An 18,366-nucleotide genomic window follows, 5' to 3' on the forward strand; every position below is an offset into this window, starting at 1 on the left:
TTATTAGTTCTAACAAATTACGCTTGAAATGATAAAGAGTTATATTTGTTATCCCTTTCAAATTTAAAAACAAATATATCTTTGACATTTTTTTTTAGTCTAAAAAAATTTTCTTCATAAAAACCTTGACTAGTTGACGCATCTACAACATCAACTTGAAAAACATGATCAGTAAAAGAAGGATGTTTAACATCTTCAAACAAATTAAACTCAGCCTCTTTTTCACTAACCTTCAAGATCAGCCTACCATTCATAACATCTATGAGAGCTCCAGCTGTGGCTAGAAAAGTACAGCCTAAAATGATAGGAATCTTGGTGTCTTTTTCCATCTCCAACATAATAAAATCAACTGGAATGATAAACTTCTTTACTTTGATCAGCACATTCTCAAGAATATCCACAGGATATTTCACCGATAGATCAGCTAGCTGTAAGGAGATAGTTGTAGGTTTCAACTCCTTTAATCCAAGTTTTGTAGACACATAAAAGGGCATTTGTGAAATACTAGCATCTAAATCACACAAATCTTTAGAAAAACTAACATCACCTATAGTAAACGGGATAGAAAAACTCCCTGGATCTCTTAGCTATGGTGAAGCTTATTTTGGATAATGGCACTGCATTTTTCTGTCAAGGCAACGGTCTTAAAATCCTCTAATTTCCTCTTCTTAGACATGATCTACTTGAAGAACTTTGTACAGGCAAGGATCTATGCAGGCATTTGCAATAGGAATATTACCTAAACACTTTTAAAAATGTCTCAAACTGTTGATCAATTTTATTTGAAAAAGATGACCGCATAAGAGTAATTTATAAAAACGAACTGCCTGTTAATTTCTTCAACTCCAGAGTCCACTGGCAGGCTCATGCATAAAAATGTGCTTAGGCGCAGCTATATAGCAGTTCCACCAATAATACCAGTCAGAATTTCTCATGACAGTTCAAACAAGTTTTCAGATATGCCGACCTCTGTGGTGTTTACAACATTGAGTATAAATAGAGCACTCGAGCAAGAGATAGAGACTCGAACATCGTATTAAATTCAAATGGCATGTCTATGCTTTCCCTCACAGCCGCTAACATGGACAGACTTGAGACTCATGAGCAGAAAACTATGGCCAACCTCATTGTCCACAAAAGATATGTGAATCTTGTCTTTAAGTTCCCTCTCTAAAGAGAAATATATCAATGTGAGCTTAGTGGACTGACTTGTACTGACTGATAAAGACCAAAAAAACTCAAGAATTTCCGGTTGATGTAGAATTTGTTTCTGATGATGCAACTATTTCTTCCAAGGCTTCCATGTCAATGGTCATATCATCATCAATGTCAGCCTCCTCTACCTCAGTCATTATTTCATCACCATCTCCTACCACAGGTTCAACCCCATTCTGTACCGCGCTGGATTGCACCTGCAGTTCTTCACTTGGTTTATCAGATTCACCCGGCTTTTCTAATGCTTGTGGATACGGATCAGTACAGACAGCCAATGTGGATGTAACCAATAAATTCTAGAAACAGGAATTGGGGAATATTAGCATATCTAAGCATCAGGAAGATAAGCATAAAGGAACAAAATTTAAAAAAAAAATCATTCAGTTGATAGGAAAATTTTTCATATTAAACATTTGAGGTGAAAATAATCTCAAATTATCAACATATATTCTTTTATTCATTTATGTTTTTTGTATCATATAATGGATGCAAAGGATACCATTTCCCAGTATTTCTCCTAACACAACTTCCATATCCAACATGCCAATCAAGTACATAACAAGATGTGCATGTGATGATGGAAGAGAGCAAGAACTCCCCAGTCTACCAGAAGTCATTGTACCAACAAAATGCTGTTGAATATATCCTTCCTGAATAACAAATTTGCTATAAATGTTTCCAATCCATCCAAAGCTTTATGCAACCAGCCAAATAAGGGTTTACTAATAATTGGAAACTGATTAGAGAAAAAGAAGAATGAGAGGAGATGAGAGGACAACAACCAACATCCAGGGCTCAAAGGAAAGAGTAAAGTGAATGAGAACTGGCTCTCCCACAATTTTATTCAATCAAAATTCATCACCTCCATTTTCAATCCAGATAGGAGCTTTTCAGTAAACAAGAAGCCATCTAGGGCAAAGGGCAGTCCTCAGTTACATTCTCACCTAAAGTACGAATATTTTGAAGAATCCTAATTAGTATATGCACCTAATTGGATATAGCATTGTTTCAGGGCTTGTTTATGATGTACAGTTTCTAATGCTTGGGTAGTTTTCCTCAGTGGAAGTTGAATGAGATCGACGAGCTCTTTTCTATTAAAGCTTTTTGTATTAATAATTTGAAAGATGCATCATCCTCCCTATTCTACAATGTCCAGAATATCCAGAAACATGTCCTATAAAGGACGGAGGTTGAAGAACTAGATAATTTTATTTTTTATTTTGACTTATTTGTAAGTTAAGCTCTGGTTTATGACAGTCGAGTTCATATGAAATCTAGACTTCAAGAAATCTATTTGTGCACAAATTACACTTCGACAACAGATCAAAATAATAATAAAAAACAGGTAAGCATAATTTAGAAACAGGTAACAGGATATTGAATAATGCAATTAGACTTGGAGATTAAATATTATTAACTCTACATATCAAGAAAGGACTACAAAAGAGGTTAACATGAGCGTGAAAGCATGTAACCTCTAGCAAATCATTATATTCAACAAACAAAGTGTCAAAGATCAACGAACACACCTTTTCTAGGGCTAGGGCAAGCTTTGAGAGATTTGGATAGAGGTGTCTTGCTGCCAACAAAATCTGTTGAAAGCATAGAATTATATCACATGATGTTGTTCAGTAGTATTTGGAGAATGACCAGCAATAAATAGGATGAACAGGTGCAAAAGGAAGAACAAGGAAATATAGTTTTAAAATCATGATTTGTATCAACTGATGCACCTTTCTGTCTCTTATTCGATAAGATCAACTTGCCACAAAGATAACATTGAATATATGAGTAAAATCATACATCACACATGACTAATAACTAGGATTTCATCGTGTAATAGATAACATGAAATAGCAACAAAAAAGTTGATGGCCCATACTTCACTAACTCCATCACATCCAACTCTCATTGAATTGCTAGTTTAGATAACAAAAACATAAAGGGAAACCTATCAATGTACCCTTATATGATACATGTTTACTCAATTATATCCTTGTGAAAAAAATAATCAATTGCAACATTTAGTTTATCCATATTCTCTAATATGCTCATTCGATCAACTTTTTTTTTGAAATTAATAATCATAGGCATTGCACATGGTAGCTTTCTTATGAATCAACATAAATTCCCTTTCAAGAGTATGTAAAAGGAAACAACGAATGTTTTAAATGAGCAAGTTTTAACAGAAAAAAATCGATAGATGAGCATATATCACAGAAAATATGGATATCTAAAGGTTATGACTCATAAATTTTTTTCATACAAGTGTACAATTGAGAAGATGTGTATTATATAAGGTGGCATTTGTTTTATGTGAAACATTTTATGTTTTCCTGATTTTCCCATGTTTGTTTGGCGTAAAGTATTTTATAAGTAAAATTGGTGAACGAAAAATATTTGATATTCCTATTCTCAATCGAAAAGGCCCTCCAAATGCCATGATTTTTTTTTGTTTACTTTTTCGATCAACCTATAAACTTGGTTCATTTCTTAGACAATATTGTCAGCATAGGAAGTTGCATAAAATATTTTACTAATAGTGATCAACTCACAATATCATACAAATATTTCTACCACCATCCAACTGCCAGCACCCAACACACCACCACCTTCAACATTGCCACCACCGTTCCACCACCACCACCCTATCACTCTATCACCAACACCACTGCCGCCACCACCTCATAAATGCACTTAAAAGACATTAATCAGTTTAGAACAAGGATGATCTGCCCATCCTAAGTATTTCTCAATCTTTCATGTAGAAAAAGAATTCTGAAGATCTTCACTACCTTTATGAGGATGGAGAGTAGAAGGAAAACATTTGGGGGCAAGGAAAGTGAGGGGGAGGAAGTTACCTTCCATTGTTTGGGAAAGAAGGAAGATGAGAGAAAAGGAAATGAAGGGCATATACTTCCATGGACTCACCAAATAAGTGCAAGGAAAATAAATACAATTACTCAATTTACCTCATAATAAATTTTCTTCCATCACAAAAATAAAGGATGAGAATGTAATCTCATAAACTTACCCTACACTTCCATTCCCTTCAAAAAAAATTTCTATCCAAACAAAAAAAGAGAGTTCTTTCCATTAACTTTATCTCCCTCAATTTCAATCCTTCCACTTTCATGCTTGTCTTTTTTGGTTCCCAAACAATGTGTTAAGGTTCTCTCTGAAAGCTAAGTGCGACAATCAAAGAGTAAGTTGTCATACTTATTCTCCAGACTCATGAATCACCATACATGTACCCTAAGAATCACCCAACCTAAAATATTCTAATCATAGCAATTTCTGAAATTTACATGGGTTTAGGTGACGCACAAATCTTCATGTGTTCAAACAATGGCCAAAACAAGTCAAAAGGAACAAAAGCTACTGAATAGTCAACTTTCATCATTATCGTGGACCCAAATTGAAATCAAGTCATCATTATCCTAGGCCTCGCATTAAAGAACCCATTACAGGTACACATCAATTTTGAAGCCATAACCAATGCAAGACTACACTTGGGTAAACTAGAGAGATGCAAACAGCAAAGAAAGATCAAAAGAAACATAAAGCCCAAAAATAAAAAGTATAGCACCTCGCAAAGCCTCTGTAGGGTAAAAGGAGGACCTTCTTCGAAGTTGTGGAGAGCTGGGGAACAAGAGACAAAAAAATTAAAAATTATCTCATCCAAGGGCAATAATAAGACTCAATAATTTAGAATATTCACAAGGCCTATCAATATAGCTAATTAAACACCCTGTATCAAAACCAAACAAATTGCATGTCCATTCACAGATTAAGAAGAAAAAAAACCAAATGTGAGCACCACGTCTATACTAAAGCTACAAACCAGCCCATTAAACACCCATGGAAGTTGAGAGATACAGTTTGCTCATTGCAACAAAGCTCTCTTAAGACTCTCTCATCTATTATTTAGATTTCTTGTTTTAATTCACTGTTTTCACTTCTGATAAAAGGTAGATATTTAAATAATAGTTTTATGGTGAAGAGCTCGTAAATATAATGTAGTTCTCAAATTATTCTAGCTATTCCATAGCATTTAATTTCTTCATTTCCCTTCACAATTTTCATTTCTTACATGTTTATGAAATTAATTTTCTGTTTTCAAGCTCTTGTTGTTGTGACATCAACTCAAATTTGTGCAATTTAAGTTGAAAGACAATAAAAAATGTAGGAGCACACATTTAGTCAATAGTGCAAATTTCGAGATATTTCTCTCAGAACTGCAAATTTCAGTTTCAAATTGTAGGATCTTTAAATTACATCACCTGGTAAACAGGTGCGCTATGGGGGTGCCTAAGGAGATGCTCTTTAGGTGGGGCCATCTAGCCTTTCAGCTATTATTACTGTAGTAGTTGACCATCAACATTTACAACATTACACATATCAGACAAATATTATAGAACTGCCAAGGCAGTTTAGGCCCCCGAATCCCAAAATAAGAGCTAGTGAAAAACACTACATAGGCTGGTTCCAGCTGGGGTTCGAGCCAAATAGATTTGCTTGCTTTAGTGTTATGTTTCCCCATTCTTCCATAAACTTCGTGCACAATATTTGCATCACAAATTTGTGGCCCCTAACCAAACTACATTTAAGCAAGACTGGAACAATCTGAAAAATATAAAATTTCAGGCGGTCATCAGTTAAATTGATTTTATGGCTAATTATGGAGCAAAGTTTCTATAAACCCAATTATAATTGGACGCTTAATTTACATATTAATGCATAAGGCCCAAGTCAACATCAGGGAATGCCATTTTACAAAAGGTAATAATGTGGGAAGGGGAAAACAGTAAAAAACTGAAATTAAAGCAGCATAATGGCTAAAATTAGGATAAATAGAAATTGGAACAAGATAATAGCTGACATTTGATCATGCATGTAAACATGATCACTTTTATAATGAAAGAGATCAGATAGAAGGGCATTCCTTTCAAACAATCTTCAACAAGTTGATGCTTCCTTTTTTTTATTTACTCTGAGTAATATCATAAAAGACAAACAAGAGAAAAAAATCATTATAATATTTGTACAAAATTTCCATCAGAAAGAACTTTTGGGTAAAAAAATTTGGTCTACAAACTTAGTCTGAAAGTTGAAGCAAGAAAACAAGGACCATGTGTTACAAATACAGATTCCTGGCAGCCTTCCAGAGTTGACACTATATCTAATGCCACATAGACACAAATTTATAGTTCTTTGCCCATGCTAGTAGGTTTAGTAAATTACAATTGGTCAAATAAGAAAGCATGAAATGTAAAAACAAGGAAATGAGGGATGATTTCCTAACATGCATGATGCCGAGAATTCCCGCTTTAGAAAATGTCAAGCGAGGTTGACCTCTTACTCAACCACATAATTGCATTATTAGACTAATTCATAAGTTTTAATAACAGTAACATCAGAAATTCAAATTTGCAATTAGCTACGCTAATACAGTTTTAGGTCTTCGAAACTGAAATCATGCAAAAAGGATTTGAATCTTTTATTTTATAAACTGAATGAAGCAAAAAGTTTCTGATAGCCATGATGTGTTAAATATGTTGGGTATTTTAATTCCACACCACTGTAAAAGGGGGAAATTTAAAAGATTTTCTTGCATGGTCCGTCTTGCAATGACTTGGATAACCCAAAAAAAAAATCATTGGACCAAATCATTTTTTGCGGACTTTGATTTATAGAAATAATGAAAAAATTCAGACGCTGCACAATAAAGCCACACGCTTGATGCAGACACTTTCTTCTCCACTTCTATTCTTCTGATCCCTAATTGACAGTCTTTTTTTGTACAATCTTCCTCTCTGCCAAGATCTTCCTTCTTGATGAACTCCTATTTGATAGATTCCAAAAGTTGACACAAATATAAAACATTGTTGATGAAATGGACAAATGATTACATTGCCAAACCATTTGTACCCCTCAGATTTCATTTCAGTTTAAAAGGAGCTCTTTTAATGGCTAAGCTTTCTCTTTTTATACATCTTTCACCTTCTTTATATATTCACTGCTTATCAAGAACTTGGTCGCCATGGCTCCCCTCGTTCTTTTGCACAAGCTCGATTTTGAAGGATCTAAAGACTCTTTCCAGAAGATGTGATGGGCTACTTAATTTGTTGACGAAATGGACAAATGATTACTTTGCTAAACCATTTGTACCCCTCAGATTTCATTTTAGTTTTAAAAGAGCTCTTTTAATGGCTAAAGCTCTCTTTTTATACATCTTTCACCTTCTTTATATATTCACTGCTTATCAAGAACTTGGTTGGTGGTCATGGCTCCCCTGGTTCTTTTGCACAAACTCGATTTTGAAGGATCTAAAGACTCTTTCCAGAAGATGTGTAGGGCTACTTAATCCAAGAGATATGGCCAATTTAGAAAATCACCTTTTTCAGTTAAATTCAACCTTCAAGATTTAGAGTTTGGAGACATAAAAACTGACCCCAAAGATGGTTGTTTTTCCAAGCATTCCAGCATCAGTTGCTACTTTTCTGATCAGAAGATCAAGAGAACTTGGGTAACAGAATATTAGGCTATAAAAGCTCAATACTAGAAACTTATGAGAGAAGTGTTTTATGTTAAGCTGGGATTCTTTGGGATTTTGCACTGGTAGATAGAGGGGGTTGCTTATGAGATCCAAACTACCAAACCTGAGGAGGTGGGTTTCACCTGATACTGGTGCAATTGGCCACACTGCTGAGTCCTCAAGGACATTTGTACCTAAGAACCACCATCTGTCTCACAACCAGTTCCACTCAAACTGGCCAAAACCCACCAAGAAAATCCTAGTTCCACTTCCACCCCATCACGCATACAACTGACGATCTCTACTGCAATCAACTACACCAACTTTACATTCCCAGTGGCAACCCCTCCACATTGACAAGCCATGTAGTCACCAAATCCCCCTGCTCTAGATGTACATCTCTTCCAAAACCCATGGATTCAATTTAGTCTCCTTTCACCGAATCATAATACTAATATAAATTTAAATTAAGTTTTGCATGCAAACAACTAGTGACTAAGTTTTATGGTACATTTGTTTCAATCAAGATTGTGGTTTTGAAAGGCAACTAGGCTCTTATTTTATGCATAGCATATTAGCTTAATAAACTGCTCCAACCACAAAAAAAGCGATGTCAGTTATTTAAAAGTGATCTTTAAATCTCTAGATTTCTTTCTTGCGAACCTAGTCTATTTAGGAATTCATCTTACTTAAGAATCTTAATACTATTTAGAAATTATGGTTTGCTTGGGAAATTAGCATATTAATTTGGAGTCTTCTGTTATTTTATGATTTCCTTTTCTTGTTGGCTTTTCTATTTGATGTAGGACACAGGAAAATAGAAAATGCAGCCAAAGGATAGTTTTTTGGATTGTACAGCCAGGAAAGAGAACAAAGCTCTTTATCAAATTCTCAAAATATCATATCATTCTTTTTTACAGCAGTAGCAGCCTTAAATACTAAGGAAGACCCTAAATAAAAAGAAATTGTGGCCCTTGAAAATAACCAAAACCTAGTCGTCCAAAACTCCTTATTAAGCAGCACACAAATGAACAAGGAAAAATCCCTAATTATGAGAAAGCAGCTAGAGTCTGGTGAACAACAACTAAAGATTTGTCTTGCATCATATTTCCTCTCTGGTTTAGAACTATTGGGCTTTGGTGCCTATAAAGAAAAGGCTATTCTGTGTGATTGTAAGGATTTAGATAATGGAACATTATTGAGAATTTGAGTTATCTTGAAGGCTTCATGCTTAGGGTTTTGCCTTCTCTTTTCCTTCTATATACCCCTTGTTCTTCTTCTGGCTTCTAAAAGTCTGCTTGCTGTTACAGTCCCACAATTACCATTCACAGCCTTGAATTCAGTCCCACATTCTTCTAAAACACATAACTAAACAATTCTAGTTCCTTAGACATCAATTCTAACCCTAATTCCCACCTAAAATCCTTAATTATCTTAACCTAGCTTCTTCCAACTCTTTTGCAAGACAAATCCAAAGCTGTCCTACATCATGACATGCCTGTAATTTTTTGAGGTTTTAGCATGGTTCAAATTTATTCAGCAAGGTTTAGGGGAGAATAATGAGCACAGAGGTAACGTCAGCACATTATAAAATGCAATGAACCGTATTGTTGGTTTAGAAACACAAAAAATAACATTTTACTACACAAAAAATCAAAAAAAAAAATACACTTCTCTTGTCCATGTTCAGCTGCACTCATTTGGTTTGTTCAGTAAGGGGTAGACAAGTCTTAGTTGGAAACTTTCGACCATATAGATTAGAATTAGTTCATCTGTGAGTTTGCTGTAACCAGTGCTTTTACAAGCAATCCATCAGGTCACTAATATAAAAATTCTCACTACACCATGTTAATGTCTTTTACACACTCATTTATTTTGTTAATTAGTTTGTCAGTTTTACTTTGTTTTGGATAATAAAATGGGCCATAAAACTACATATTTAAACATTAAATTTGACCTCACACTCTCAGAAGAACAGCCCATGCCCAACATATGCATAGTTGACCCAGCTAGACCATTGTCATAGACTTTGACATTTTGCGTGGAGTTATTTAGGGACTTCTCGGTGTTTTCTTGTTGATTGTCATTTTATCTTTCCGTAAAAAAAAAAGATGCAAATGTTTAAAAGAAAAGAGAGAGAGAGAGAGAGAGAACTGTTTAAGGCTAAACCAAAGCCATTTCTGGGATTTATAGCCCCAAGAACCATGCATCTGAGTCCACAATAATTGCTCCCAGCCAAACTCAATAAGAGGCTTGGTGCAGCATAGTCATTATCCCCATCCTTAATTCATAGTTTCAAATTGTATCACAGATGCAAGCAAACCTTATAGACAGCTGAGAAAAGCAAAGCAAGGATAAAGATGAGATACCTTCATCCAACTTTTTCACCAGCTCTTGATAAGTTTCCTCCTGTTCCTTAGTTGTCATTTTTGCCTCGGGATATTCTGACAGAACCTTCATAAATTAGAGAGCGAGATGAGCATCGACACCAAGGAAACAGATATCATTCAGACAATGCACTATCATTAGAAACAATAGATATCTTCAGTTATCTTGCCATTGCAAAGTAAGAAGAGGACCACATGCAAGCATACCTCCCCATACCTGCTTCAGCTGAAAGGATAGCACACTCTTCAATTTTTCCCAATCATGCCTGAGATAAAAATCATGAAAATACACATGATATTAATGGGAGTTAGTAATTTTATTAATCATTTTACTTCTCACAGTAATAACATGCAGAAGAAAAGAACATGAAGCAATTAACTTCTAAACTATAACATGCTTAAGGCTAGTTCGAGTGTGATACAGTAAGAGATATGTTGTTGACATCTAACTGCCAAGACTATGCATATCCAATGATGGATTTAAAAATTCAACGTTTACTAACTATATAAGGTAGTATCTTATTTTTTTTCCCTTTGGATTTCATTATGAATGTAATGATCATGTACCTAAAGAGCTAATTCAATCATGACAAACCTTTAACTGAAGAGAGAATGGAAAAAATTCAATATATAGTGTAATTTTTCTTATTTTGTGAGTGGTCAGTGGAACAAGAAGGAAAGGATTAAGGAAACTACACAGACCATATAAATCACTAGGAGTTCCTTGAAACCACAAGGAGAGGGTAAAAAGCACACCCAATAGGTGAAAGATGACTACTGTATGAACTTTTAACTAAGCTGGTTCATAAAAATATAGCTTACAACAAAATAGTTTTTGGATTTCTCTTATGTAGGCATATCTAAAGAGCCATTAAACTCCCAAAAAGAATAGGAAAGAAATAAAACTTTATTTCAAAGATCCTACATAAGATCAAATCACAAAAACAAGGAAATTCCTAAATCACGCTGAAAATTTTAATTTATAAAATTATTAAATTCACAATAAATTTACAATAATTGTTAGAAGTCCTCCTTCTGGACTATTGAGTGCATATTTTCTAATACTCTCACAATGTTGAAGCATATAACCTCTTGAGCTAGAAACCTACAATTGCACAATCTGAAGGGGAAACAACCACGACACTTAACCTCTGTTTAGCACAGTTATTAAGCAACTTTTGGTCCAACTTTTAAAAGTAGAAGTTTTTGGTAGAGAATTATTTTTAAAAAAGCAGGCATGTTCATTATAAGGGAAGCATGTATTCTTCTGCTTTTATTACACTATAAACTAAAAGACATGGGATTTTTATTGTTCAAAGTTATTGTTCATTTCACTATAACACTTTGGATTGCTATAGTGTTTTTTCCCAAAAAATTCAATTCGATCCTTGAAGTTTATTTTGGAAATCTAAATAAAAAATTATTATTAAGAGTCATAAGAGAAAAGAAGGAGATTAATAATTGGACTTTCCAATTTGGTGTGCAAACAAGGAAAAGAACAGAAGAGGAGTCAAGACATTTATTTTGGAAATGAAAATGCATTATCAAGGAAAATGTGTTAATAAGTTAGAGAATCCATGATGTATTTATGCAATGCATTGGGCCCCCCAAGGGGTGAAGGAAGGCAAACGATCCCTGCAACAAAAAATGGAAAAGTATGCCTAGAAGAAAAATTGTAATGAAACAACTGCAAGACTTCACACAAGGCTCAAATTATTTTCAATAAATATCCATAAAAATACATATGGACAAGTGGTGAAACCATTTTTCCATCAATTTGCTCAAGAAGGTTGATGGGAGAGTGGAGATATGACTACTTTAGGAACTTTGAAGAATTATTTATGAGGATGATGTGAAAAAACAATTGGAAATGGTTCACGGTGATGAGTAAAAGTACAAGTACAGCCTAAATTATAACAAACTATGGTGTTTCATATGTAGGTATAAAGCATGCTTGTGAGATGATATATGAGAAGAAAAAATGTAATAACATCATGGAAAATAACCATCCAATAACAGAATGGTATCGGTGGTAATGGCATGAATAAGGATGGCAATGGATATTGACCAGAATGGATAGGAAATCTTTGGACCTGCTGGTTTCAGGTAAATGCCGAAGGCAAAAATCAAGTTTCAAGTTGGGTACAGATATTGGTCTACCTAAACTAAACCCTAACTTGAACCCGGCCCGAAATAAATAAATAACTTTAAAGTTTGAAAAAGATAGATGTATACCAAGTTAATTGTGTACTTAATAGTTGTAAATTATAGCATTCAAGTTTGGGCTCGGATCAGGTTCGGGTTATGGATAACAGATGAGTAGTCAAAACCCGATCAGGTCATGTTCGGGTATCAAAGATCCATACCCGGTCAGGTTTGGATAGTTATTTGGGGTTTGGGTTCAGGTATGGATAGTGCAAAACTTGACCCATGGGTATCCATTTCCATCACTACGCAAGAAAAGAGCATCATGACACGGTGATTAATGGGTATGTTGAAACTGCTATGGCTCCGGAATCCGGTAGTTTATGTGATAACGGTGACGGATTTAGTCTTTAAAATCAAGCACGGGTAACTAAATTTTTTGTGCAGTTGCATCTATCTAGCATGTGAAAAAACAAAAAGCACCAAATCTATGTATTGAAATCAAAATAAAGGAAACATCAAAAGTGCAGTACCAAAATTTGCCAGTAGATGCAATAACTTGTAGAATGCCTCTCACTTCTTCTTCGTCTTCTTCTCCAGCAATCTCAGGCTTGGATTCTTTTTCTCTACGTTCCAAAAAAACAAAAAGGTTCAAAAGCTCAATGCCTAGAGTACAATCCAACAATAGGGACATGAAGGCCTGTGCCTTAGCAGTTTGATATTTAATTTAAGAGTTCAATCCAATAATTTGGTTTGTTTTCTTTGCAAATCGAAGAAAAACAAATAATTCATGACCAAACATAAATTTCTCCTTTTTTCTTTTCCAGAAATCCAAGTGGAACTAACAGAAATTACAAGAAAAGTAGTACCCAGGATTTATGGAGGACGCATCCTCCGGATTTTCATCGAGATTGCGAGGGGAGATGGTGTTATCAGCAGCGTCGTTTGCAATTGAAGGTGGCGTTTCCATATCTACCATTTGTGATGAGAAGAAGATATTTTATATCTCTCTGTTGCTTTTTCGCACTGGGAGCAAGGAACCTAGGTTACAGCCACTCGGACCAAGAACGCCTTCTATATTCGCTTATTATTATTACTATTTGTTTTTTTTTTTTTTTTTTGAAAGGAACTGTTAACCAAAAAAAAACCTGAAATATTACAAATTTATCATTATAATTAATTTAATGCCACGAAATCTCTTTCGTGATTCTTATATCTTCCTCCTCCCACCACCGTCTACGCATCTTTTCCCTTCACAATCCTGCCTTTTTTTTTACATTTAATTTTCTAATTAAAAATAAAATTTATGTTCTCTCTTTACATAATGTGATTGTCTTTATGACCTGTTTAGCTTAAATTTAAAAAAAAATATTATTTAAAATTAAATTTTTTATGTTTTTATGTTGTTTTGATGTGTTAATATAGAAAATAATTTTTAAAAAATAAAAAAAATTATTTTAATGTATTTTTAAACAAAAAAATATTTTAAACCGCAACTGCTATCACAATTTTAAACATACATTATAGAAACTATAAAACAATTCATCATATTTTATTTCTCAGCTTCAATTTCATTACATAATCAACATAAAATCTCTCCCAAAACAAAGACTCTGGTCCAAAATTAATACCAAAACACCAAAAACCATGGACGTAATTATCTACTAGCTTACTAATCCTAGCAAGACACAAGTCCAGAAATTCAAACCAAAAGGGCTTCAATTATTGGTATGTGTTTTAAGTATATTTTAAAAGTATGTTTGGCTTAAAAAACTTTAAATTAATGTTTTTTTAGTGTATTTCGATAATTTTAATATGTTTATATCAAAAATAAAAATAAAATTATTTTAATACAATTTCAAATGAAAAATACTTTTGAAAAGCAATTTGCACCACATTATTAAACACACACTTAAATATGTAATGGCCTTTTGCAATATGTATGGTTGGATTGTATTGTTATAGAGAGCATTCAGTAGGCTTATTTATAATATTTGGATCAAGGTGGATTTCAAAGAGGAAACATCAACAAGTGAAGATCAGAATTTAGTCAATATAATTCATACAAGAAAAGAGCATGATCCATCTACGTCATGAGCTAATTAATTTCAGTAGTTAGAGGCTTTTTTTTTTCCTAATGCATAGTTTTACTCTAACAAGTATTATTTTTTATTCGACTAGTAGATCGGGCTGAAAGTTTACCATAATTTTTCAGAGGTCTTGTTCTATATTGGATTAAAGTTATAAGGCAATAAGACATTCAGAAGGCCTTGTAATAAGGTCAACAAGCTGTGAGGGAATTGTATTAGTTTCCTAGTTAATTTATTATTCTTTCTCCTATTTTATTTAGAACTTTTTTATTATTTTTCTAGCATTGTTTAAGATTTTTTACCTATTATAAATAGGGTTAATTTGCTTGTATTTAGGTTTTTTTATAGACTTTAATTTCAGCAATTACTATTGTGTATGAGAGGTTTTGCTTATTCTTTTTTGCTTTTCATTGAACCACTCTGACTTATCGAAGAATTAACCAAGTTTCATGGCATCTTTTATACTTCTTGTTCATATCTCTTTATAGGTGTTGGGTGGGGGTTTAGTTACTTATAGTTTTGATCCCTCAATATAGGTTATTGTTATATTAAGCTCAATTCCAAACTCGATCTTAGCTTTATTGGAAAGAGTCAATTTCTGTGGGTTTCTGGATTTTTAAATCCATGAGGTTCACATTAGTTAGTATTGAAGAAAACCTCCAAATCAATTTATATTCTTTTTTCCTTCAAGTTTTCGCATAATTCATTGTTGTTGAGTTCTTTATTTTCTCTAAAAACTAGTTGCGACATCAAATTAAAAAACATTATTTGTATTCTTGATTAAATAAAGTTTTATATAAAAAAAAACAAATAAAATTGAAAGAAAAAAAAGGTTCGCTGCAAATTTTAATTTAAAGAAATATAGAGTTCAGCCACTTACTTTAACTCTGGAAAAATCTTGATTCTTGAGGTTTATTTGAGATAAATCTTAATTTTTAATATTTTAGGTTTACTTGGTTGGGTTTTCTTGAAAATTACAAAAAAGAAACGGGTAGTTTAAAGCGCTATTGTTATTTTTAGTCATTTAAATCTTATTTAATTAGTTTTTTTAGTTTTCGTAGTCTTTTTTTCGAGTCTTTGTATCATTCATATTTTGCATGAATTCATATTAATATTTGCGATTTCATATTCATTATTACTTCTTGAGTCTTTATATTATTTGATTGTACCATTAAGATATTAATCTTTGACTTGTTGTGAACTAGTTTCTTAAAGAACTGAAATTTTGATAATTGAGTTGTAAAAGGTGAAGGGGAGTATATTGGAGTGAAAAGCCAAGAAATTACACAAAAGGAGTGACATCTAATAAGTTAGTAGCAATATATATATATATATATATATATATATATATATATATATATATATTAATTTTCAGTTCTTGACAATGTCAACTAAAAGTGGATCACCACCACCAGAAGATAGGAATAATCCTGAATAGGGTTATTTGGCCATGCAACAATAATTAGAGTTGATGAATTCAAAGTTTACCAAAGTAATGAGTGGGATGGCTAGTTTGAGAACCGAAGTGGCTTGTCTTTGAGATGGGCTAGATCGTAAGGGTTTGGGAAAAAAAAAAAGGTATACGAGACAAGTTAATTCACATCTAGAAGAATCTATAGCTGAAAATACAGATAAGAAGGCCAAGGATTTTGATGATAACCATGGTGATTAGTTTCAGTCAAATAAACTAAAGGCCTAAGGGATTCCGACCACTTGAGCAATTTGGCCATAATAAGGTAGATAGGGAGGATGGATTTTAGGATGGTTTGGATAGAGAGTTGGGCAGTATTAAGATGAAGATTTTAGCTTTTCAAGGCAAAAACAATTTGGAAGCTTATTTGGAATGGAAAAAGAAAATTGAGTTAATGTTTTAGTGTCATTATTACTCTAAGGTAAAGAAAGGGAAACTTATTATTATTGAGTTTAATGGTTATGCTATTATTTGGTGGAATTAACTTGTCTTAAGAATGAAGAGGAATAAAAAGAGACTTGGTATGAGATAAAAGCATTTATAAGAAGTGGTTTGGAACTAGTCATTATTATCGGGAACCATATCAAAGATTACATATCTAATGTTTTAGAGGATAAAGAATTTACAATGACAAGGTTATTGAATGGATTGAATAAAAAGATAATTAATATGGTTGAGTTATAGTATTATATTGAGCTTGAAGATATTGTTCATATGGCTATCAAGATAGAGAGGTAGTCAAAGATATAGGACAATACACGTCAATGAGGTAATTTAGGTTCCTTTTAAGCTTGAAGGCTGAATTATAAGAGAAAGGGGTTGTCACTTTAAAGCCAAATATTATGGGCAATAAAGTCAAATCATATAAGACTTGAATGAAAGATTTGACCACTCAAACAAAAGATAAAATTGAGATCCCATCTAATCATAACCATAATATTAAGTGTTTGGAGAGTAGACATATAGCTTTATAATATCCAAACAAAAGGATTATGGTTAGGAGGGAGCATAAGAAGATTGAATCTAAAAGTGACAAATCCGAGAAGGATTAGATACCACCACTTAGAGATGGTAACGATATTGATTATCTAATTAAGTAAGAGGCTTTGGTGATCAGGAGAGCACTTAATATTTAGATTAAGAAAGATGGTGTGGAGCAACAAAGAGAGAACATATTTAGTACTAGATGTCACATAAATAATAAGATATGTAATATGATTATTCATAGTGAAAGTTATGTTAATGTTACTAGTACTACACTTGTTAGAAGATTAAATTTGAACACTATTAAAAATGAAAAGCCTTGCAGACTTTAATGGTTGAATGATTGTGGAGAAGTAAGAGTTACTAGTAGGTTTTGGTTTCTTTTTTTATTAAAAATATAAGGAGGAGATGTTGTGTGATGTTGTGTCTATGCACGCTACTCGTTTATTGTTGGGAAGATCTTGGCAATTTGATAGAAAAGCCAAGTACAATGGGTTTAAGAACAAGTATTCTTTTGAGAATGATGGGAAGGCATTCATACTTATATCATTGTCCCCTAGACAATTGTATGAAAATCAATTGAAATTGAAAGAAAAAAAGCGAAACTGAAAAAAAAAAGATCAACCATGTAAGGATGTGAGGACATAAGGAAAAGTGAAAATAAAGTGAGCCTAGAAAGAAGAACGTTAAAATCATTCAAAATAAGAATTGATGGGGATTCGATCAAGAGAGAAAAGAAAAAAGTGTAGAAAAATTAAAAAACATGTTAATTTTATGTAAAGAGAAGTGAGATTAAGAATGCTTATTTTTCTGACACACCTATGAATTTACGCTTGTATAAGAAGACATATTTTAACACTAATAACCTTGATCATTGTCTTTCTAGTGTTTATGTTTTTTTATTACAGGTTTATGAGGATATCTTTTCTGATGAGATTCCTAGTGAATTATCACCTATTAGAGGAATTAAACACCAAATTTATCCTATACCTAGAGCTTTTATACCTAATCAACCAGCCTATAGAATTAATCCCAAGAGCACAAAGAAACTTTAAAGGCTAGTGGAATAACTTATGATAAAAGAGGTATATAAGAAAGAACTTTAGTCCATGTGTAGTTCTAGTGTTGTTAATACCGAAAAAAGATAAGACTTAGAGGATGTGTGTTGATTGTTGTGTCATCAACAATATCATGGTAAAATATAGACACCTAAATCTTAGACTTAATGATATGTTAGATGAATTGTATGGGTCTTGTATGTTTTATAAGATTGATTAGAGAAATGGTTTTACTAGTTTTTATAAGAGATTTATTAAGAATTTTAGTACTCTAACCACAAATTTAACTAAGATAGTTAAGAAATCTATGGGTTTTAAATGGGGCAAATAATAAGAGCATGATTTAATTTATTAAAGAAAAAAAATAGGTTTGGCTCTATTATTATCATTGCCTAATTTTACAAAAACTTTTAAAATTAAATATAATGCCTTATGGATAAATATTGGAGCTATTTTAATGCACGAAAAAAAACCCATA

General features: G+C 33.0%; 1 protein-coding gene across 1 annotated transcript; it reads right to left on the reverse strand.

The window, feature by feature from the left end:
* Window positions 1–867: 867 nt before the first annotated feature.
* On the reverse strand, window positions 868–13,372 carry LOC18108308 (uncharacterized). Its single transcript, XM_024591646.2, has 7 exons — window positions 13,155–13,372; window positions 12,819–12,911; window positions 10,358–10,406; window positions 10,123–10,207; window positions 4,805–4,857; window positions 2,745–2,807; window positions 868–1,511 (listed from the first exon to the last, which is right to left on the reverse strand). Exons 1-7 carry the CDS (start codon window positions 13,262–13,264, stop codon window positions 1,239–1,241), a joined length of 726 nt encoding a protein of 241 aa, XP_024447414.1. The 5' UTR covers window positions 13,265–13,372; the 3' UTR covers window positions 868–1,238.
* Window positions 13,373–18,366: the final 4,994 nt, after the last annotated feature.

This window comes from Populus trichocarpa, chromosome 19 (assembly GCF_000002775.5).
Source record: "Populus trichocarpa isolate Nisqually-1 chromosome 19, P.trichocarpa_v4.1, whole genome shotgun sequence".
Taxonomy (NCBI): Eukaryota; Viridiplantae; Streptophyta; class Magnoliopsida; order Malpighiales; family Salicaceae; genus Populus; species Populus trichocarpa.